Source organism: Corvus cornix, chromosome 1 (assembly GCF_000738735.6).
Source record: "Corvus cornix cornix isolate S_Up_H32 chromosome 1, ASM73873v5, whole genome shotgun sequence".
Taxonomy (NCBI): Eukaryota; Metazoa; Chordata; class Aves; order Passeriformes; family Corvidae; genus Corvus; species Corvus cornix.
The window spans coordinates 76,934,230-76,957,783 of NC_046332.1; the positions used below are offsets into that span (position 1 = coordinate 76,934,230).

The 23,554-nt window shown below is 42.4% G+C and overlaps 1 protein-coding gene across 1 annotated transcript in view; it reads left to right on the forward strand.

Annotated features, from left to right (window-relative positions):
• Window positions 1-12,218: 12,218 nt before the first annotated feature.
• The window catches only part of DNAJC3 (DnaJ heat shock protein family (Hsp40) member C3), a 30,519-nt gene continuing 19,183 nt past the window's right edge, over window positions 12,219-23,554 (forward strand). Inside the window, exons 1-4 of the mRNA XM_039557509.1 lie at window positions 12,219-12,400; window positions 18,305-18,415; window positions 21,374-21,498; window positions 22,488-22,562. Coding sequence (XP_039413443.1) covers window positions 12,319-12,400; window positions 18,305-18,415; window positions 21,374-21,498; window positions 22,488-22,562 — 393 coding nt within the window. The 5' untranslated portion in view covers window positions 12,219-12,318. The remainder of the gene's footprint in view (window positions 12,401-18,304; window positions 18,416-21,373; window positions 21,499-22,487; window positions 22,563-23,554) is intronic.

The following is a 23,554-nucleotide window of genomic DNA, read 5'->3' on the forward strand; positions in this document are numbered from 1 at the left end:
GGTAATCATTAGACATTTGCAACACCTAATCTTAGTTTAGGAATTCCATTTGGCCAGGGATACACCATTGTGTTCTCCAAAGTACACAGACTTACTGAGATACCAATCTACCTTACTGAACCATGAAATTCTGTTGCGACAGTGTACATGTGGGCAGATATGCTGTGAACACCAGCTTTAAGAAGAGAGAATAATTCAGGTGCTTCTGTTTTTGATGCTCCAAGGGTACCTCAGCTTACTCCAGTCACTAATGGGTGTTCAATCCAGAGGATCAGGCCAGTCTGAAGGAAAACCTGAACATGTGTCAAATGTGGACATCCAGTCCTCAGTACTAGTGACTTTTGCTTCTGCAGATCTGTGTCTGTTGGGCTACTAAAGCAGGCATTGCCAGAATAAGATGCTTTATGAAGGCTTTAGTGTGGTAAACCTTAATTAACAGAGGACTTTGAAAACCTGCAGTGACAGTCACGGCCTCTCTGGGTCAGGCCTAGAGGCAAATATGCAATACAAGTTGGCGAGCGCTTTATGTGAATGGTTGGAGCACTCAGAAAGCAAGATGCACAAATGCAGTCCCTTGGGTGCCCAAGAAATTTTATACCCCATGCCGTTAGAATGCCCTAATGGCAGCACCACAGGCTGTTCAGCATGCCTTCCAAGGATCTCTCTTGCTATGAAAGTGGTTTTTATATCAAAGTAAATGCTACCTGTGTGAGAAAATGCTAGAAATGCTCTTCAGTTGATGAGGGGAGTGGTGTATGAAGTGTGCAGAAACATGTGGGTTTTGGTTGCTTATTCTAGTATCTGTGTAATACAAAATACACAAGCAGGTCTTGGATGAGAGCTATAACCAAGATTTCTATGCTGAAGGGGACGTCTCTCACCCTGTAATTCTTTCACTCTTAATTTGTTCCAGAACTTGATTAATCTTTAATTACTAGCTGTAAGTGGTACAGCCTCACTTGGCAAGGGTGAGTATTCTTTAACTCACATTAGTGCCGAGTTCTACCCTTATATACACTGGTGACAAAACTACTCTCCTAAAATAAGTGTGGATTTACTAGGAGAGGACCAAGAGCATTTGCAAGGTATTTGTGAGGCTCATAGACGGCACCTGCAACTGGAGAACACAAAAATGAGAGTGTTCTGATCGTGGGGTGAAGTATGATGACATCTTGGCAATGGCTATTTGGGAAATGTCCTGGGTAGCAGTGGTGTCAGTGTGGGTCAGCTGCACAGTGCATTGGTCAGGGCGGGACTTAGCATCCACCCGCCCATCCCACCAGCCAGCCAGGAGCAGGGCAGCTGGGGCGGGGGGGCACCAGGGCAAGCCCCAGCCCAAGGCATTGGGCACCTCCTGGGCTCAGGGAGGCTGGGCAGGGCAGGGCTGTGGGAAGCTGGAGACTGACCCTTCTGCAGTGTTGCTGAGGGGCTGACATGGGGTCCTGGGCCCTGGGCACTGGGGGAGGCTGGGCAGCGGCAGCCTGGCCTGGCAGTGTCCTCAGAACACTGATGTGGTGCGTTAGGTGAAAAAGTTATTGGTGGATTTTGTAGTATGGAGGAGGACTACACGTGTGCTACAAGATGTTTTAATTTGAGAGAGGGCAGTGGAAAAACTGTCTTGGGAACTGAGAAACAGACTCTTCAGTAATCTCTCTCCTACAGTGCTCTCAGAGTGACGCATACAAGTAATCATTAACTCTGGTGGAAAGTTGACTTCATCAGAATGGTGCAAGTATAATAATGAGTCTAGCCAGATTCTTAGTTTATTTAATCTTTTACTTCCTGCCAGTTTCTACCATGGCATATTTTTCAATTTTCAAGCAAGTGGCTGTGTGGTGCTTAGTTGCTGGCTGGGGTTAAACCATGACAAATACCTATAATACTTCTATTTGTTCAAACTTTCCATCATTCACTGAGGAAATGATTTATGTATTTTTGTCACAGGAAAACAAAATATGTAAAAGAAAGGTAGAATGAACCACTCTCCTGACCCTTTTGTGTCACCTCCTTCATTCCAACAAATGCCACCAGCCACAATTAAGCACTTTGAATAGATGCTGCTCCATGTATTTTGATAAGTTTTATTTTCAAGTTCGGGTGCTTCAGATTTTTTTCAAATTAAACCTTTTTTATCTTCAAATAAAATAGTTTCTCTTAAAAATTTCTCTTCTTGTAACAAGTCTAGCTGGATTTTACTGAGATGGCCAGTTCATTTATCTTCCTTTCTTCCAAACTTGGAGGGAATTCAACTTAACTATAGAGAAATGTCTGCAAAGACACTGAAACCCTTGATACAATTGCAGCAATAGAAAGGTCACGCAACCAAATACTTGGATTTTAAGACTTAGCTACCTCTAGGTGAATTTTTAATGGCATATGTTAGATATTTGTTCTTTTTCTAACAACTACATTGTACTTTTTCACTGACTGGGCTATAATAGTTTTTGTGGGCAAGAAATAAACTCTATGAGAAAGGAAAACAAACCACCATCTCCCAGAACCTAAGTCACAAAGCATGCAAGGGCAATGTTTACTCCACCTTCCCCCCCCCCCCCCCCCCCCCCCCCCCAATATAGTGTCAATTCTGATACTCAGAATTTAAGGGTATGCTTTGGGACTGGGTGTCCTCTCAGGACTTTCAAAGTCCTGCATTCAGCAAAACTCTTATTTCTGAAAACAAGGAAATGAAGTGTTAATCAACATAGCAGCCACTCTGCAGGATCTGCACAAGCTCTTTGTTGTCTTCCTTAGGTTGTATTTGTCTGCAGATTGCTGTGCTGGGTGGCAAGAAGGATTAGCTGGAACAAACTTGTGAGTTTGAGCAGAGGTAATGTATAGACATAGATGGTCTCTGCTTGGTCTCTGGATATCTGGTTCTAAGAGAGATGCGAGATGCCTCATTTCCTCAGGCCATCGTTGCTGCCCCGGCAAGGTGAATCTGTTGTCTTTTGAACTGTTAGCAGTTAAAGGGTAAATGAAGTCTTTTGATCCTGCAGTTGGGCGTGTAAAAGAGGATGCTGGATGGCATCACAGGCCAATGGCTTACAGGACTTGTAAAACTCCTCATGAGGGGTGTTCTGTTGCCAGTGGCTTGAATGAATAATGTCTTGAGAGTGGAAACACCCACTTAGGAAGGAAGAGTATGGAGATGTCTGCTAGAGCAGGCAGAGGTAAGGCTGCACACATACACGCTCTAAATTCTGGTTAAAGTTCTTGGAAGAACAAAACTCTGCGAGCTTTGCTTGTTTGGTGTTTTGGCAACATAAAATAAGAACGAACACCTTCAGTGATGGCACAGTACTTTGTCAGTGGTATTTTTCACAGTTTGTAAAATCAGAGACATTCAAGAGAAACAAAACAGCTTGCTGGTGTCACAGAGGTTTGAAACTTGGGAGTTGAGCTGAGAAAAATATATGTAATTAATAATAGGTAAACCAAAACTAGCTTCAGGGAAATCAAAACTAATTATGCATAGACTGTATTTCAGAAATGGCTTCAATCAAGAAACAGGAAGAAGCCCTTAATGTTAACATTTTTCATATATTTTCAAAACAAAATCCTCTACTTCAGAAAAATAACAGTATCTCAATGTTTGAAGCAAAGTTTTTTTACTTTCAGAGTAGCATTTTAATTGAAATATGTTCTATGCCCTAAAAATAAAATACATGTTTTAATAGGGGCATGTTTTCATAATAAATGAAGTCTTTTGCTCCCTTGTCCTAGACAAGGCTGGACCCTCACAATCCTTTTCAAGTTCAATGACAAAGATCAGCTTTTCCAAGTGCAAGTTTAGAGCATGTAAATTAAGTTCTTGTGTTGAACTGTAGGCTGTAGGAGCCTTTTTGTTTCTATTTACTGCAAAGGAACCCAGAAAAAGGGATTTCCCCACAATTCACTCCTGTGAACACCAATCCAAATGTGAAATTCCCAAAAGATGCGGCTAAATAAACAAGAATCCCATGTTAAGCAGATGTACACTACTATTTCATTCAGCTCTGTCACAGCTAAGTTTCTGACAGGGATGTACATAGGTGAGAATAAAAACAAGGTACAAGGACTGAGAGACCTCTTACAAGAAGTAGTCCTGGGAGTGCTACCTTGGTTATCATCCTCTCTTACCTCTTCCTTTTTTTCATGCTACATTGTGCATGCAACACAACAGTCTGCTATATTGCTTCTTTTCCTGGGTCAAGAAACTTTTGTTAGAGTGGTTTTGGAATTGAGATTATTAATGAAATTGCATCACCAAGCATACCAGGGTCCTCCACAGATATAACTATTTCCACCAAATGTCACCTTATTCAGTTCACTGTCTCTGAAGAAATGAGTAGCTTCAAGAGTCATTCCTTGCTAATTGCCTGCCTCTGATGTTACTATGTATTACCAGCAGTAACTCAGGAAAAATTCCTTGGTTTTTGGTCTTTCGAGCACTTTGAACACTAGTGTAGTCTTTGTCATCCACCCTCTCCCACCAAACTCAAGACTTCTGAAGAAACTTGTTTCTAAAACCAGCCTAATTTTTATGAATCCCTTTGAAAGCATTTTTACATTTCAGCTATATTGCTTTGCTATTTTTCAAATTCCAAAATACAGAATGATAAAGTATCCTGAGCTGGAAGGATCATTGAAGTCCAGTTCCTGGCCCTGCACAGGACAACGCCAAGGGTCACACCCTGTGCCTAAGTGTATTGTTCAAATGCTTCCCCAGTTAAGACTTGGTGATGTGACCTCTTCCCTGGGGAGCCTGTTCCAGTGCCCAACCTGGTTAAAAAGGTTTCTGGGTGAAAAACCTTTTCCCGATAGCCAACCTAAACCTTCCCTGACCCAGCATCATGCCATTCCCTCAGGTCCTGGTCACCACGTTGACAGTTTGTTCCTTTGAGTCTTTCTCCTCTTCTGCTTCTGAAATTGCACGAGGGATCATGTGTAGTGGGTTGACCTTTGCTGGATGCCAGGAACCCACTAAAGCCTCTCTATCCCTCCCCTTTGCACGTGGACAAGGGAGAGAACATACAACAAAGGGTTCATGGGTTGAGATAAGGAATAGGAGAGATCTACTCATCAAGTACTGCCACAGGCAAAACAGACCTGAATTTGAGATGTTAATTGAATTTATTCCTAACAAAAGCAAAGAAGGATAATGAGAACTGAAATAAACTTTAATAAACATCTCTCCCCCATCCCTCCATCCTTCCCACACTCTACCTCCTCCTCCCCCCAGTGGTTCAGGAAGATGAGGAATGGGGGTCATGGTCAGTTCATCACGTTGTTTCTGCTGCTGCTCAGGGAGGGGAGTCGCACCCCTGCTCCAGCATGGGGTCGCTCCCACGGGAGGCAGCTCTCCATGAACTTCTCCAATGTGAGTCTATCCCATGGGCAACAGTATTCCCTAAACTGCTGCAACGTGGGCCACTCTTCCACGGGGTAGAGTTGTACAGGAACAGCCTGCTCCAGTGTGGGTACCCCATAGGGTCACAAGTTCCACCAGCAAACCTGCTCCAGTGTGGGCTCATTTGTCCACAGGTCTGCAGGCCCCTGCCAGGACCCTGCTCGGACCCTGCTCCAGCACAGGCTCCCCCCGGGGTCACAGCCTCTTCTCAGGCATCCACCTGCTCTGGTGTGGGTCTTTTCCATGCAGGGACACAGCTTCTTCACCATGGTCTGTACCACGGGCTGCAGGGGAATCTCAGCTCTGGCACCTGGAGCACCTCCTGCCCCTTCTTCTGCACTGACCTTGGTGTCTGCAGAGCTGTTCCTCTCACATGTTCTCACTCCACTCTTCTCTGGCTCAATTACATCTGCACAGTAACTTTTTTCCCCCTTCCTTAACATGTTACCACAGAGGTGCTACCACCATTCCTGATTGGCCCAGCCTTGACCAGCAGCACATCTGTCCTGGAGCCAGCTGGCATTGGGTCTGCCAGACATGGGAGAAGCTTCTGGCAGCTTCTCACAGAAGCCACCCCTGTAGCATCCTTGCTATCAAAACCTGGCCATGCAAACACAATACAATGTGGTAAAGAACTTTTTCTCCCATGTTTATACTTAATATCTAAATAATATCTTTCATGGTTTTTATGGTCTCTTTCAAGAATAACTAATTCTGTGCACATGGTGGCACTGATAGCAGAAAGTGACAGTGATAAATTCTTTCTCTTTGAGCAGATAATTTTGGAGTGGTGGCATTACACATTTATCTTTACATTACTGTGTCAGCTGAAATATTGACCTTGGCTCTGTATTTCAGGGCCAAGGTAAAGGACCAAGAGCTTGTCAAGCATCTACCCAAAAAAATACGTGATGCTTTAATCATATGACTTTAATTTTGCTTTAAGGAATTTGATACTTGAACTTTTATACTTGGTATTTCAGTATGAAATACTGAGTTTTCTTTAGCTTGTTTGCTCCTCATCTTGTTTCTAAGGGACCATTAAGTGTATCATCATCCTTGGCATTATTTTCAGTTATGTTATGGGGTTGAAGGTGTAAATTCCCCTTTCATACTCATTTTATCAGGCTTTGGTCTAATACTTTTTTCTTCAGGTAAATCAAAGGAATTAATTTACGGTAACAGTGATTGTCTGCTCAGTTCAGTTTTAGGTGTTCATATTTTGTCTTGTCCACAGTAGAGTTACCACATTGTTTCTTACGCTGAAATCTTTAGAATGTTATCAATTACTAATTCCACATCTATAATTTCTTATATTATTTCAAGTTCTTATTTCTGAAGGTCTTCTGCAGGTAAAATTTCTTGGTGATACCTTGGAAGCATCATGTTCCAAATGAAATGCTCAAGAGGAATAACCTACTTTTCTTTTTTTTCAGTTTGTTCTTTCAAGAAAGCTTGTAAATTACACCAGCTAGGGTTAAAACATAATGTGACCATGCCTGCAGAATGAAAGAAGAAATTTCTATGGTTGTCAAATCAGAATTCAAGCCTCAAATATTTTATTTCCTCAGCAGAGAAGGCAGGTTACAACCATCCCTCCCCCCACCAGGTTCGAGAAAAAAAAAAAAAAAGAATTTTCCTTGAAGGAAAGTGAAAGAGGTAAAACTATTTAACAAATACACAGGAAAAAGATACTGATGCTAAATAGTGAAACCTTTCGCTGTAGAGAGAAAACCTGGGAAAATTTCAGAGTCCTTCCGTAGTCTCTCTCTCCCTCTCCTTGGAGCTGGAACGGGGTGGTGGGGCCACCTCCAGGGCCAAGGCCTCGGTGGAAATTCCTCCCGATGTATTCTGATGTTGAAACAGTCCAGCAGAGAAAAAGGAAACAAACAAAGTCCCAGGAAAACAAAAGTTCAACTATCCATCTCTCTCTGGAGAAAAAGAAAGCCAAACACTGGCTGGAAAGCAAGCTGCTTCCTCCCGCTCCGGCCGCTGCAGAAGCAGACAGGTTTTATCTCTGTGTCCTTGGAACATGAAAACAAACTGCAAACCGCTTTGAAAAAGTACACTTTTCTCTCTCCCCTTTCAGGCTCAGTTTAAAGGCATAGAAAGGCACAAAATTAATTTCTGGGCATAGAGCAGCGATATGGGATACAACATCATAAAGTGACCCCAAGACATTCCAGCCCTTATCCCATATCGTTGGCTCAATGCCCAAACTAATATATTCTAACTCTACACACACACATCAATACATATATATATATGTATATACAGCTATATACAAACAGTGACAGTGACACTCAGCAAGCAGTGGTATACAAGCATTCCACATTACAGGTGGTTTTCACCCAACAATCAGATCTCCTTGTGGTACACAACTTGTTGTTCCATCTTTCTGCATTACCCACCATGTGCAACCAGGTCCCTGAGCAAAAACAACCCCACGGATGGGTTTGTCTGTACTCGAGGCAGAATTAATCCAAACAGTCTTTCCTAACAGACCTCTGACATGCACTACTGGGACCTTACCTCCATCTACTGTTCGCAGGGATTCAGATTGGGCTGGACCAGTTCTCTTGGTGGAACCTCAGGTGTTAAGTAACCAGGTGGCCTTTGCTAAATGCTGTTCCCAATTTTTGAAAGTTCCCCCACCTAGTGTGTTCAAGGTGGTTTTCAACAATCCATTGCACCGTTCCACTTTGCCTGCAGCTGGTGCATGGTAAGGGATATGGTACACCCACTCAATGCCATGTTCTCTAGCCTAGGTGTTAATAAGACTATTCTTAAAATGAGTCCCATTGTCAGACTCGATTCTCTCAGGGGTGCCATGCCTCCACAGGACTTGCTTTTCAAGGCCCAGGATGGTGTTCTGGGCCGTAGCGTGAGGCACAGGGTAGGTCTCCAGCCATCCAGTGGTGGCTTCTACCATTGTGAGCACATATCGCTTGCCTTGGCGGGTTTGAGGCAGTGTGATGTAATCAATCTGCCAGGCCTCCCCATACTTGTATTTGGACCATTGCCCACCATGCCACAGGGGCTTCACCCACTTGGCCTGCTTGATTGCAGCGCATGTCTCACAGTCATGGATCACCTGGGAGATACTGTCCATGGTTAGATCCACCCCTCAATCTCGTGCCCACCTATAGGTGGCATCTCTGCCTTGATGACCTGAGGCATCATGGGCCCATCGAGCTAGGAACAACTCTCCCTTGTGTTTCCAATCTAAGTCTACCTGTGACACTTCTATCTCTGCAGCCTGATCTACCTGCTTGTTGTTTTGGTGTTCTTCATTAGCCCTACTCTTGGGGATATGCGCATCTACATGGCGGACTTTCACAACCAGCTTTCTTACTCGGGCAGCGATGTCTTTCCACTCTTCAGCAGCCCAGATTGGTTTTCCCCTACGCTGCCAATTCGCTTTTTCCCACTTTTCCAGCCATCCCCATAGAGCATTGGCTACCATCCATGAATCAGTGTAGAGGTAGAGCTTTGGCCACTTCTGTTTCAGCAATGTCCTGGGCTAGTTGAACAGCCTTGAGTTCAACGAGTTGGCTTGATCCACCTTCTCCTTCAGTAGCTTCTGCAATCTGTCGTGTGGGACTCCATACAGCTGCTTTCCACTTTCATTTCATCCCTACGATGTGACAAGAACCGTTGGTGAAAAGACCATAGCATGTGTCTTCTGATGGCAGTTGGTTTTACGGTGGAGCTTCTTCAGCATGTGTCACTTGTTCTTGTTCTTCCTCATCACTGAGACCAAAGTTTTCACCTTCAGGCCAATTTGTGATTATTTCCAAAATCCCAGAGCGATTCAGTTTTCCGATACAGGTGCGCTCTGTGATGAGAGCAATCCACTTGCTCCATGTGGCATTGGTGGCATGGTGGGTAGAGGGAACCTTTGCTTTGAACATCCACCCCAGCACTGGTACTTGGGGTGCCAGGAGGAGTTGTGCTTCAGTGCCTATTACCTCTGAGGCAGCTTGGATTCCTTCATAGGCTGCCAAGATTTCCTTCTCTGTTGGGGTGTAATTGGCTTCAGACCCTCTGTAGTTTCGGCTCCAGAATCCCAGTGGTCGACCCCAAGTCTCACCAGACACTTTCTGCCAAAGGCTCCAGGACAGACCATGGCTCCCGGCTGCAGAGTAGAGCACGTTCTTCACTTCGGGTCCTGTCCTGACTGGGCCAAGGGCTATGGCGTGAGTGATTTCCTGCTTGATTTGGGCACAAGCTTGTTGCTGTTCAGGGCCCCAATGGAAATCGTTCTTCTTGTGGGTAACCAGGTAAAGAGGACTCACAATCTGGCTATACTCAGGAATATGCATCCTCCAAACACCTACGGCACCTGGGAAAGCTTGCATCTCCTTCTTGTTGGTTAGTGGAGCCATTGCTGTGATCTTATTGATGACCTCGGTGGGAATCTGATGCTGTCTGTCTTACCATTTCACTCCCAGGAACTGGATCTCTTGAGCAGGTCCTTTGACTTTGCTCTTCTTGATGGCAAAACCAGCTTCCAGGAGAATTTGGATGATTTTCTCTCCTTTCTCAAACACTTCTGTTGCAGTGTTCCCCCACACAATGATGTCATCAATGTACTGTAAATGTTCTGGAGCCTCATCCTTTTCCAGTGCAGTCTGGATCAGTCCATGGCAAATGTGCTTCCACCCCTGGGGCAGTCAGTTCCAGGTATACTGCACACCCCTCCAGGTGAAGGCAGGAATTTCTACCGAGACCTTGGCCCCACGTTGGGTGCCACCAATTATTTGTGCTGGTTTGGGCAAATTTGGAAATATATCCTCTGAGAGAAGGCAGGTTACGATCATCCCTCCCCCCACCAGGTTCGAGAAAAAAAAAAAGAATTTTCCTCGGAGGAAAGTGAAAGAGGTAAAACTATTTAACAAATACACAGGAAAAAGATACTGATGCTAAATAATGAAACCTTTCGCTGTAGAGAGAAAACCTGGGAAAATTTCAGAGTCCTTCCGTAGTCTCTCTCTCCCCCTCCTTGGAGCTGGAACGGGGTGGTGGGCCCACCTTCAGGGCCAAGGCCTCGGTGGAAATTCCTCCCGATGTATTCTGATGTTGAAACAGTCCAGCAGAGAAAAAGGAAACAAACAAAGTCCCAGGAAAACAAAAGTTCAACTATCCATCTCTCTCTGGAGAAAAAGAAAGCCAAACACTGGCTGGAAAGCAAACTGTTTCCTCCCGCTCCGGCCGCTGCAGAAGCAGACAGGTTTTATCTCTGTGTCCTTGGAACATGAAAACAAACTGCAAACCGCTTTGAAAAAGTACACTTTTCTCTCTCCCCTTTCAGGCTCAGTTTAAAGGCATAGAAAGGCACAAAATTAATTTCTGGGCATAGAGCAGCGATATGGGATACAACATCATAAAGTGACCCCAAGAGAGTCCCTAATATAAATTATTTATCCAAAAATGAAACAATTTGAAATAATTTGAAGCAATGAACAACTGGGCACATACGGGATTCGATTTACTGTGATAGCTGAGAACATCGTAATTTCATTTTGAAAAAAGAGGAAGACAAATCCCCCAAAAATATTTGTTAGATTGCATGCTGTCCTACATGGTCTTTCAGTTTAAAAAACCACAGTCATAGAATAGCCTGGGTTGGAAAGGATCTTAAATACCATCTAGTTCCAACACCCCTGCCATGGGCAGAGACATGTTCTACCAGACCAGGTTGTACAGAGCCCCATCAAGCTTGGCCATGAACTCTGTCAGGGATGAGGCATCCACAACATCTCTGGAAAACTTGTTTTAGTGTCTCGTCACCCTCACAGTAGAGAATTTTTTCTTAATATCTAATATAAGCCTACTCTCTTTCAGTTTAAAGCCACTTGAGGGTGGTCACAATGTGCCACAAGAGACCATGAACTGTCACCAATCCCTTCCATTACAAAGAGCACAGGGACTTGTGGTCCTTTTGCATCAAGCAGAGCATCACCAGCTAGGCAGGGGAGGTGATTGTCCTGCTCTGCTCTGCAGTGGTGTGGCCTCACCTTGAATGCTATGTGCAGTTTTGAGTGCAACAACATAAGAAAGACATTAAGCTATTAGAGGGTGTCCAAAGAAGGGCCATGAGGATGAAGGGCCTTGAGGGGAAGCCATACGAGGAGCAGCTGAGGTCACTTGGTCTGTTCAGCCTGGAGGAGACTGAGGGGAGACATCATTGCAGTCTACAACTTCCTCATGAGGGGAACAGGAGGGGCAAACACTGATTTCTTCTCTGTCTCATGACCAGTGCCAGGACCCGAGGGAATGGCCTGAAGTTGTGTCAGGGGAGGTTCGGGTTGGATATTAGGAAAAAGGTTCTTCACTGAGAGGGTGGTTGGGCACTGGAACAGGCTCCCCAGGAAAGTGGTCACAGCACCAGCCTGACAAGAGTTCAAGAAGCCTTTGGACAGCGCTCTGAGGCACATGGTGTGACTCCTGGGGATGCCCTGTGCAGGGCCAGGAGTTAGACTCAATGATCCTGATGGATCCTTCCTAGCTAAGGAAATTCTGTGCTTCTGTGATAAGGCAAGACTATTTCCCAGTCCGATTTTCATTCTCCGTAATTCTCTGGGCAAATTGTTAACCATTTCTGACTCTCGGGAGGTCAAGATGAGCAGAGCGGGAGTGGGCAAAGAGACATGAGATGAAATGTACATGGAGACAGGCACACGCCGAGTGTGCCCTTTCAGCGGGCGGCCCGGGGCGGGGCGCCACCATCTCTGAAGAAGGCCCGCGCCGCCATGTTTAGTGAGGGCACCGGGCTCACGTCCGGCGCCAGGCGGGGGCGGGCGCGCGCGGCGCGGCCAATCAGCGTCGCCCACGACCCTCCCCGGAGGAGCTGGAGCTGCCGGTCGGTTGGGTCGGGCCCGGAGCCGCCACTGTCGGGACGGGGGGCGGCGGCGGAGGAGGAGGAGATGGTGTCCCCCGCTGCCTCTGCCGGGCGCCTGGGCTCTGCGCTGCCCTTCCTGCTCGTGCTCCTCGACCTACAGTACCAGGGTGAGCCGGGTCGGGGTCCTTGTGGGAGTGCGTTGAGAGGGGGGCTGTGCCGCTCCCGTCCGCGGCCCACCGGGGTTGGGCCCGCAGCCGTGGTGGGTGGGAGCCCTCCCTCCGTCCCTCCTGCCGGGCTTTCGATCGGGGGCTGCGCGGTGTCTGCCATGGCGGCGGGACACACTCACTCCCCCCGCCTCCCCCAGCCCGTGTCGTCTTGAGGCGGGGGAATATTTCGGGAAAGGGTGTGAGGAGGGAGGTACAGCGCTGCCACCTCATCACGCGGGGCGAAGGGTGCGTAACGAGGCACCGCCGCTGCCGGTGACCTGTTGGGGTTTATCGGAGTTCCCGGGGGTGCGGTGGCTCGCTGTGTGTGCGCTTCGCGCTGCCCGGCCTGCTCGCGGGCGGGCTGAGGCTGTCGCCAGCGGCTGTGAGGCCTCGGGTGCCGTGGTGTCCTCGAGTGCAGCTGTGTGACAGCATCGGCCGTTCTGTGCTAGCCGTGCATTTCTCACTCCGGTGTGGATTTTGTGTCGTTCCTAAGTTGAAAGGCTTCTCCAGTGGCCTTTCTCAGCCGCAGCCAGTATTAGTACCACACTTAGAGATTCGCTGAGGCTTTTGATGCTTGCGTTGAATTTGTTCCGTTTTTGTTTTGTTGTTATGGTTTCTGTTGTTCTTTTTTTTTTTTCCCCCTCTCACCATTAGTATTTGAAGTTTAGCTTATCTGCGCTTTGTGCAGCTTGTTTACTTTCACAGTACCCTGTCAGCAACACCTGTGTAACCAGACTTTTATTCACAGGCTTCTGTTAAATTTCTAACTCTGTTATACAATGGTGGTTACAGTCAGGGTTTCACCTGAGGGACGTTCTTCACTTCCACGTCCTTCAGTTCCACTTCCATCTGGTGGCAGATGGAAGTGGAACTGAAGCTGTCAATAGTCAGAAAAAGTCTGTGGGCTTAAGTAAGATAGAGGTTAGCCTTAAAAATTCAGTTGATATACTAAATTAAAGAATAGTTCAGCTGGCCAGGTGGGAACAGGAACATACTGTGGCAAAGACAACTCTGCATTAGACCATGTACTGTGGTGTCAGATTGCCTTTTTTTTTTTTTTTTTTTTTAATATGCATTCTGGTAATGTTAGAAGACAAATAACTTGTGTCAGAGTATACTGTTGGGTTTTTTCCCCTGTGAGATTGTGGTAGTGGTGCTCCTGCTGAGGGTTCTTTGTTTAGAGTTGCCAGCCTATTTCAAGTATGTGGTTTAATGGCTATTTGAGCTTACCACATTTCCTAATTTGGGGGACATTTTCTGAACTTCAGCTAATAAAGATGTAGAGTACAGTAATAGAATGAGAAGTGGTAGTACTGGATTTTATTTACTGAATTTACTAACCTCTTAGTTCATGAGTTAATTTTTCAGAATGTGTAGTTAGAGAAGTTTTTGGGGGATGTATGTTATTTAAGTATCTAGATTTTATTTTTCCCCATGGATATTACTGGTCTTTGAGCTCAAAGGTGTTCATAGTCACATTTAAATTCGTATCTTGATGTCTTGGTAATAGAAGTCTGCCTTGTGTCATCTGATTCACAAATATGTGAAAGAGTTATTCTGTATTAACTTTTGTATCTTACGGTTGATGTCAGTGAATGCTATTTATATCTGGCTGGTAAATACACTCAGTAAAAACGTTTTTGATTCCTTCTCTTCACCCCAGTTTGTGATGAATTTGGCACAGATCCTCTCTTGGGAAGATTAATTCTTCATTGCTGTTTATCCACACTAATAACAACAAAAAGAGGTGACTGAGGAGGAATAAAGGAGAGTTCATTTTCCTCCTCGTAGTAGAAGAAAGGAAATGTAATATGGGGAAGAATAAATGGGCTCTGAGTATACAGTGCTAAGTTAGTTACTGTCAGACCACAAGCATTAAGTGTTTCTTTTCCTCCCCCCACCTTTTGTTTTCACCCTAAGTTTGGCAGCTTTTTTTGTTTGTTTGTTTTTTTTCTTGGCCCCAAATAGCAAAGGCTGCTTGAGGGCGGGGCTTTTTTTTGTCTGCCAGTCTTTACTGTATTTACCAACTTCCTTTGCAAAGGGAGGGAGCAAACACTTGACGGGTGGAAGTTACACATGGCTCAACTGGATACTCTGAGGCTCCTTGTAAACCTCAGAACTGTTGCTTCTGAAACTGTCGTTGCTTGCCCAGTCTTACTTAGTTCAGTGTAGTTCTTGAAAATCACGTTTGCAAATATACCCAGAGTAAAAACCAAACCTGTTTAAAAATAACAGTGAACTTATGATTCAGGGTCATTCTGATAAAAAAATGTTGCAAAAGCAGGATCTCCCACTTGGCTGACAAGATAAGGCAATCATTAAGCTCCTCTATGGGGGGGGGAAAAAAGGTTGAGATGAATGTCATTAAGATTAGTGACATGCATGCTGCTTCTTTGTCGTTGAAACAACTGGTTTTGGTACACAGTGGGAACTAACTCTGTTTATTTTCATAGTCTTGTTACTCGGCTTGGGAACAAGATTTAGAAAAAATAGGTGGAAATTCTATGGTGGGGGGAAACAGGAGCATGTAGGCAAATGTAACATCTTGAAACTGTTCTCAGGTTGCAGGGCTTTCTTGAGTTTTTTTCAGTGTGGATGGGACTGATTATACAAGGACAGTTGAAGTCTGTAGACTTAGGTGCCTATGTATTAGCCCCAATTATTCTAGTAAAACAAAAATCCTACTAGGAAGTTAGAATTTATTTGAAGTGAGTGTATTTAACTGGAAAAACAGGCTAGCTGCACCTGCTTATCTTCCCTGTTCCTTCTGTTGTCCTTTGTGCTGTCAGGGCTAGTACCAATTATCAGGGAATAATTTGGGGGTTTGTGTTTGTTTGGTTTTTTGGTGTGGGTTTGGTTTTTGTTTGGTTTTTTTTTTTTGACTCATAGTCTCTTGCCCCAGTGCAAGGACTACAGGCTCTGAATTTATCCAGAATATTTGACTTAATTTGACAGCTGGGGCTTGTGTGTGTGGTTGTTTGAGGCCCAAGGTGAATGCTTAACAATTAGGCAGTCTTTAAAAATGATATTCAAATTAATATGCATGGAAGTTTTAAAAAATAAATGGTATGGTTGCATATCTCTTGTGTAAATTTAGTTTCTTGGTGGAGCATGCAGAGTTTCTTCAGCTGGGCCCTTGGTATGCAGCTCACCAATGTGTATCTGTTGGAAGGAGCTCTGTGGGGTGTTTGGTGGTTTTTTTGCTCCTGCTGAACTTTAGTTCTTAGGTTCATTCCCAGACCAAAGAGTGCGTAGATACCCAAATAGGTTGCAGAGAATTTGAGTCCTTGGACTCCTGTGCTTATGTTACCAGGTTTTGGATGTCTACTGTGGGCTGCTTAATTTAGAGCAATTGTTTGCCTACAGCCAGAAAATGAATGAGCAATACATTTCTGTGAATAAACAGCCCAACTATCAGGTCAGTGCAGAGTGTTCCTGAGTAGTTATGGTAAATGTCGCTTTTCATCATGGTTAGGCTGATGATGCAGGCTGTTTCTGGAGATTCATGCATCAATTTATGATGTTCAGCAACTTGCAGAGCCAAGATATAATATATGGTTTAAAGTATGTCAAGTATAATTAGTCTTACTCTACAGGGAATCTACAGTACTTCACAATTTGCTTTATTTATCCGTGTTGCTCCTGCTGTTATTATTTATTTGCTATCAGTGGGCACCTTTCTCATTTCCTTTATTAATTGTCTTCATTATTTTCAAGGAAAAAGATGGCTCTTCCACCTAAAATATTATGTAACTGTAAAACTGTACTGAACATAATGTGTTTGAAAGACACCAAATTGTGTAGGTACATCTTACTGTGGAAAAATGTATTCTTGGAGCTATCCTGATGTGACTGAATGTAAAACAAGGATGCTTGAGACTGTGGAAATTGAATGTCATATTTGGGTAGATGGAAAGCTCATGAAAGAGTAATTTACAGTCCACTTCGAAGATAAAGCTCCAAACTGACAAGTTTTGAAAGATTTCAGCTATTTGTGTGTGGGGAAACACAGGAGGGATGAAACTTAAAGGTTTTTGGTTGGTATTAGGTCATGTTAAATGCTTCGGTCTGTTCATGGTTCGTTACCTGCTTTACTGCTAGCATCCTTCCAAAGCAAGGGAAATTTGTGGTGAGGTTTTTTCCAGTTCTGAGTCTTTTCATTGTGTTTCCGATGCTTGCTTGTTATGTAAAAGGACACTGGAATACTTGATGATCGAAGCTTTAAGCTAGCGAAGCAAAGTGGGCAAGGAAGAATGTCCTTTTCTGCTGCAAATTGGACATTCACATAAAATGGGAATACATTTTTTACATACCTAGAATTTACTTTAAAATGTATTGTTTAGTAAGATCCTCAAATAATAATTATTCATCATGTAGACAATTTTAACTCCATCTATTTAAACAAAAAATATTCACTGGAAATTTGGGGCTCCATGAAGTAATTTCTATTAATTAAAAAAAATTAATTTTCTATCATTGTTCTAAAACAAATAATTGAGTTGAAGGCCTTGAATCCAGCTTGCTGAATTATTATCATTCTTTTAGCAGATAGAACTTTCTCTAGTGTATACAGAGGGGATTTTGTTCATTTTAGTTTAGACAGCTCAAGGATTTTCTTATAATGTGGAATTAAAAGAATTATGAGCTGTATAATGGAGTAGAAAAGAAAAATTAAGATTCCAGGTGTTGAGAGCTCTTGGGTCTAAAATCATCATGATTTGGTGATAAGAAATTACTGTTCTTTCATTACAAATACACTGTTGTTTAGCAACCTTTCAGTGTGAGAAGTTTGGATATACTTTCCCCTCAATCACTTGTACTGTAACATTTTTATTTGGATTTTAAGAAACAACTTAAAAGTGCTGCTGCATTTTTGTATTTAAAATGAATTCAAATACCTCTCTGAATTAGCTCAGTGCAAAACCTGGGTGAAATAAGTTATAAATCATTGTGTTTTAATGTTGTAATGTGCTTATTCAGGATTTCAGTATATTACCTTGCTTAAATTTAGGTATAAGGTATCCTCTTAATAAATGAAAATTTTTCTAGTGTGAAAGTTTTTTAATAGTCATAAGCTGGTGGGTAATTTGTAGTCAAATTCTGCCCTGATCTGAAGACTGCTGGAAGCAGGGCAAATGAAAAAGCTCTTGCTGAGTTGATGTATGTACAGCATGTACTTGAACTCGACTGCTCATTTCTTCTCAACAATAGTCTTTCCCTGTTGGTTGAGCAGCAGCAGTTTATTAGCTTTAAACTCAAACTGGCACTTCAAAGACTTAAAACTTAAGTATGTTTTTCATGCTACTGGTTAAAGGGAGAAGGTGTGAGAATTTTAATTGTTTGTCAAAACTTGCTATCTTGAAGAAGTTTGCCCTGGAAACTATGAAGATGAGACAAAAGTGCAGTAGATGAGAAGCCAATCTCTAAGTAGCCGAACAGTTCTCAGTTAAGTATTAAGTTACCATCAGGGTCATGAACTTTTAACTTAAAGCCTTTGTGCATTTGCTGCATGTGTATGTTATGAGTGCTTTTCCAGATTCTTCTGAAATTGAAAGTCAGAGTATGTTACTGAATGTGTAGATGTGTATTTGGTGCCTTGTCACAAGGGGGTGCAAAACAATGTTTTGTGTACTCTGACACATCCTAATTGGGACGTGGTATGAGGTTATTAGGCCTGAAGGGTGCTTTACAGAATCTCAGAATCCATTAGGTTGGAAAAGACCTCTGAGATTACATAAGGTGCAGGAAGATGCAACTTCTGCCTCTGTCAATAATGGTTTGTTACATGTATTGTGTTATCACTGTATGTGTTTGGTATAATCAAACTGGTCATTCAAAACCTTGATCTTTTTGTTTTTCTTTAAGGAGCTGAGTGTGGAATAAATGCAGAAGTAGAAAAACAACTTGAAATGGGAAAGAAATTATTGGCTGCTGGACAGCTGGCGGATGCTTTGTCTCACTTTCATGCAGCTATAGGTGCGTATCTCAGGGAGGTGACTCTTGTACTGAAATACCTTTGGGTGGGTTTTTCCCCCTGTTTGCTTCATTGAATATCCTGCTTTCTTGCAAGTTGCATTCCATGAGTCACAGAAGTTGGGGTATCTATACAGCAGTTTGGACAGAAGCCAACAGAGATGCAGTAGAATATTTATGCTTAGGTTTTGATAGAAGAAAACTGTTAAATTAACTACATGATAAATAAACATGTTGTTCTGGAAGCTAGCTGTATGAAAGGAATTATAATTGGCTCTGATAGTATTCGATGAGATATTTCCCTGTCTGTCTAATCCCATCAAGATCAGGTTTCATCTTTATGATGTTTTTCAAAGTGTGTCTTTGAAAGGCTGACTTTATCCATGCTTTGTCCTATCCAATGCTGTAAAAAATCCAATGTTTAAAATAGTTGCTCTCTCTCTTCTTTTTTCTTAACTGAATCTTGTAGTGGGTGATATCTCAGTGAAACTGATGCTGCAAGTTTGAGATACTGAGTTGGTAGTAGAGAGCAAAATTGTCCTTCTCTTGTACTCAACTAGTGAGTTCATTCTTGTTTGGTGTTCTGCATTTTCAACAAACTACAAAGTTAAATGTTTGCTTTTAAGAATTTTAAAGCAACTTTACTGATTAAAAACCTTTAATTGAAGCATAGACAGCACCAGTAAAGAGCAGTGTCCATTAACACTACAGTTTTTTAATTTCATGGTGTGTTTTTTTAAGTTGTTGGACTTTGTTATAATGTGTACAAGTGCATTTTTTTCTCTGTGAAAATAACATTACTGAGATGTTATACATTCATAAGTCGTACTTTTTTTATTTATGCCTTAGTTTAATAGTGAGATGTAAATGAAACATTGGTTGTTTGAGTAATTAACATTTTCTTTGCATTCTCCAAGACAACTTCCCTTATATAAAGGGAGTGGAGGAGGCAGTGTCGGGTTTTTTTCTGTCATGGAAGCTCCTTGTTCCACCTAGATGCAGTCTGCCTTTGGTTTGTGTGTTGCTGCCAAAGCATTTCTGTGGGATCTGTGCAGAGTTAGCGCTACAGTGTGATTTTCTCCTTTATTATTGGTTGGCAAACTTGAACTTGGATTTGATGAGGAGACCAGTTCAGTCTCTGGCTGTGCAGTTCCTGGTGATGGTGCAGAGGCAGCAGTGGTGTGAGCTGGGATGACAGTGGGTACCTGCATGGGTGAAACCCTCTGCCTTGCCAGCTGTGCTGGAGCAGGTTGTAGAGCTACAGTGTGACCACCTCAGTTGTGACCTTTATGGGATTCTTGGTTGGATGCTGATTTTAGCCTGATTGCCTCATTTTCATCAGACTACTTCTTCTTTGTATTTTGCCTTTTTGAAAAGATTTTAAGCATGATTTGCCAACTGTGCTTGTGAGGAGGTAAGAGTTCTTTTCTGTCTGTACTGCATTGTTGTAGATTGTGAGGTAGATAGAGCTTTCTGTCTTGCCTCAGCCAGTCTATTTTTGTTTTTTCTGCAAACATCTAAAATAGATGAAAGTTACTGTCCATATTCTCTCTCTTCAGTTAAATTTTCAACTCTTTCTTCGATCCCAGCAGCTGCCTTCTGTCTGCATAAGTGTCAATTGCTATTCATTACTGTTTCTGGAGTGCTGAGGCAAAACTATCTGTCAGATTATCATCTGGTGCTGGAATGGGCTTTCTGTGTTAGCTCTTTCCTACATTTCATCCTTTGTGTATTAATAAAGTTCCTTAATTTCAGCTGTCGATTTGTACCTAGCCTCCACATTTAGGACTCAATGCTCTTTTTTTTTAAGGGTAGTAACATTTGAGTTTACTTGATGTTTGCAATGCTGACATTAAAGGAGGGATACAGCATGGGAGTTCCTATTAAATTTCAGCTCTGGAGATTAGCATTGTCAAGACATACAGGCCAAGACATTGTAGAGGAAGAGTGCAGATAGCTTTTTCAGTGAGAACTGAACTAGTGTTTTGGTAATGGAGGTGGCTGGCTATGAAACTTGGTTACTGATCGTAAGATTTTTGGTAGTGCTATTTCTTCCATTTGTTTTGAAGTTCAACTTTAGCCTCAGATGATGTGAGGAAGAAAAATACTTCTGTTCCTCAGATATGGATGTTCTTGTATGCAAATTCTGGATTATTATGTTTTTAATAGCGTAGTAAAAGGTTTCCTATCTTCCAGCATAGGGTTGTTTTGGTGGTTTAAGTTACTTTTCCTTGAGAGCCCACAGTAACTGTCACCTGTTTTTGTGAAATAGTGCATAAAGAAGAATGTTAAGAAAATTATTCTTTGTTTCAGAGACTGATGTTTGCCTCCTGTATAGGCATATGTGTATGTGCTAGCTTGGAGAGTGTTAAAATCTCTGGATCTTGGAATTTTGATCAGCAGACAACATGAAATGGGTGGGCCCTGAAGTTAGCCTTCAGGTTTTGATTGTGTGTGTGCATTTGTCTGCTGGTGAGAGGGAATGTTGGTGCCCACTAGTTGCTGCTATTTCAATGAATGATACCGAGAGTTTGTGTCTGTGTTGACATTGGACTAACATATTAGTAATTTTGGGAATATTTGCATTATCCTATATGGTGATCAGTGCCTGGGCTGGAAAATGATGAATTAACATGCTTTCAAATGTAGGCCTGCAGCTGGAGGTAAAGCATTAGTATGTAGTGGCTATTCTGTATAAAGCTGAAGAACATGTACATATTTGACCTTCACTCTTAATTATTTGGTATTTACAGTATTTCTGTAATCTTTATTGTTATATAATTAAACTGCATAGAAAATACTGCTTGTGTAATGTTGCAAATTTTATGTCTTATTAATGTATACCATTGTTTCCAGTGGCATAAAAGTCAGATAATATATTTTTAGTCATTAGAGTTCCACTGTACCAGAAATTTCAGTAGCTTTGAGATAGTGTTCTGATTACTGTTTGTTCATTTGCAGAGGGGGACTCTGATAACTACATTGCTTATTACAGAAGAGCCACAGTGTACTTAGCCATGGGCAAATCTAAAGCAGCAATTCGCGATTTAAGTAAAGTGGTTGAGTTAAAGCAGGACTTCACATCAGTAAGTATTACTGGAATTGAAGATCGTTCACATGTAAAGAAAAAACTGCTTTAAAGAAGGTTTGGGGTTTTTTTCAGACTTGGCTCAACAGGAATAGAGAATACATCATCCCTCAGAGGGCTTTGAAGAGGATAAAATAATAGCAGTGGTGTACCTGCCTTAGTTTGCAGCTATGCTGAGTACAGTCTAGACAGTTATTTGAACAACTGATAGTTTTACTAAGTTCATGGATTTATACTAAACACTTTTCTTCTCTCACTTGTGGTTATTCTGTTGTTCACCAAGGCTGTGCCATTTGAGGCAGGGAGAAGAGAGCACACAGATGCCTCTGGGTTTTTTTCTGTCTTAATCAGCATTAGATTTGAGGTATCTCTTCTCCACAGGAACTGTCCCAATCTCACAGAATTCCTGTGTGATTGTTGCAAATTCTGATTGGCTTACCTTTTCTTGCTTCTATGTACTGTATGTGGAGACTGCCTCACTAGTTGGAAAGTGATGCTGGAATCCTCTCCAACTGATTCACCTCCCTTTCTTGTGGGCCGTGGCGTGTATAGTTCACAATAAAGGAGCAAATGTTAAATTCAAAGTCTTCTAAATCATTAATTTGTCTTTTTACATAGCTCCTATTATTCTGAGAGTTTAATGAAATAATTAAATATAGGAATCGTTTAGTGTTTATTATTTCTGCTATTTACTTAATCTGTAAGCAGTTATAATCAGGAAAGTGGTGTAAAGTCAACATTCACTTCGATTTGTGAAACTTTTCAAATGAGTTCTTTCCATAAAAACTGTCTGCTTTTTGTCCCTCAGTTCTGGTGCAGAGCAATTCTTTACCATTAAAGAGGTGTTACAAGAACATTATTAAATCAAAAAGACAACAAATGGGTGTCATGATCTCTGTTTCAGCTTGTTAGGTATACTAAAATGAAACTTGTGTTCATACTTTGCTCAATTCCCATTTGTAAATAAAAAGTTATGTTTCATTTCAGGCAAGATTACAGAGAGGACACTTACTGCTTAAGCAAGGAAAATTTGATGAAGCAGAGGATGACTTTAAAAATGTGGTAAGTTGGAGACCAGTGTTGAACAACATCATTACTTTTAAGTTTGGGTTCTGAGCCAAGGTCACAGCTCAGTTTTGATGCTCTATAGAGTATATGGTATCTAGGCCTGAGTTTGTCTTTCCTGTTCTTTGCAAGTGTAGTAGCTGAGCAACCTTGTGTGAATAAACGACCAATTAAGTTGCAGTATAGTGATGCAGATGAAATGAGGTGTTGCCTGAAACTATGTAGCACTTTGGAAAGTTTTCTTTGTGTGTGCCTGACACTTGATGATCTCTGCTTGCTGACAGCTGTACTAGGGAGCAACCTGCATTTAGAAATAAGTGACATGGGACTCAAGTATGTAGTTGAACTCTGGTTTACATCACTATGTTGATGTCTCCCTGGGAAATCACTAGGGGCATCATGGATCAAGCTTTGCAGGTTCCTGTCTCTTTTTACCAGTTGCAAAATAATTGTTGGCTCTTAATTTAGTCACTGAGCAGTTAAATCAGTATGTTACAGTGGCATCCCTCTGTCTGTCTTCTAATCTGTAGAGTTCTCAATCTTCATGAATGTCTTGACAGTACTTTCTTTCCATGATCAGGAATCGTGCAGTTTCCATATACACCTAGTTGGATATTACCCACCTAAAACTCGCTTGGGCAGTTTTTAGTTTTGATGGATATTTTGTGCATTTCAGCCCTATGCTGCAAAAGTAAACTGATCTAACCCCAGAAAAAAACTCCTCAGAAATGTGAATCTTGGTTTCCTCTCTATTGCACAAAATTAATGTAAATATGAATATAAATAAGATTCATTCTTCATTCTTGCTTGCTCTTCAAGAGTTGCTAGTTTGAACAGCTGGTGTGTCCCTTAAGCCAAAATAAGAAGAATTTGCAATGTAACAGGTGCTGTCTTGTTGGCTCTCTTTGAAGAGAGGGATGGAAAAAGCAGTCGTGTGGATGCAGATGTTTAATGGAAATCTTACTAGTGAGAGTAAATGCAGGACAGCT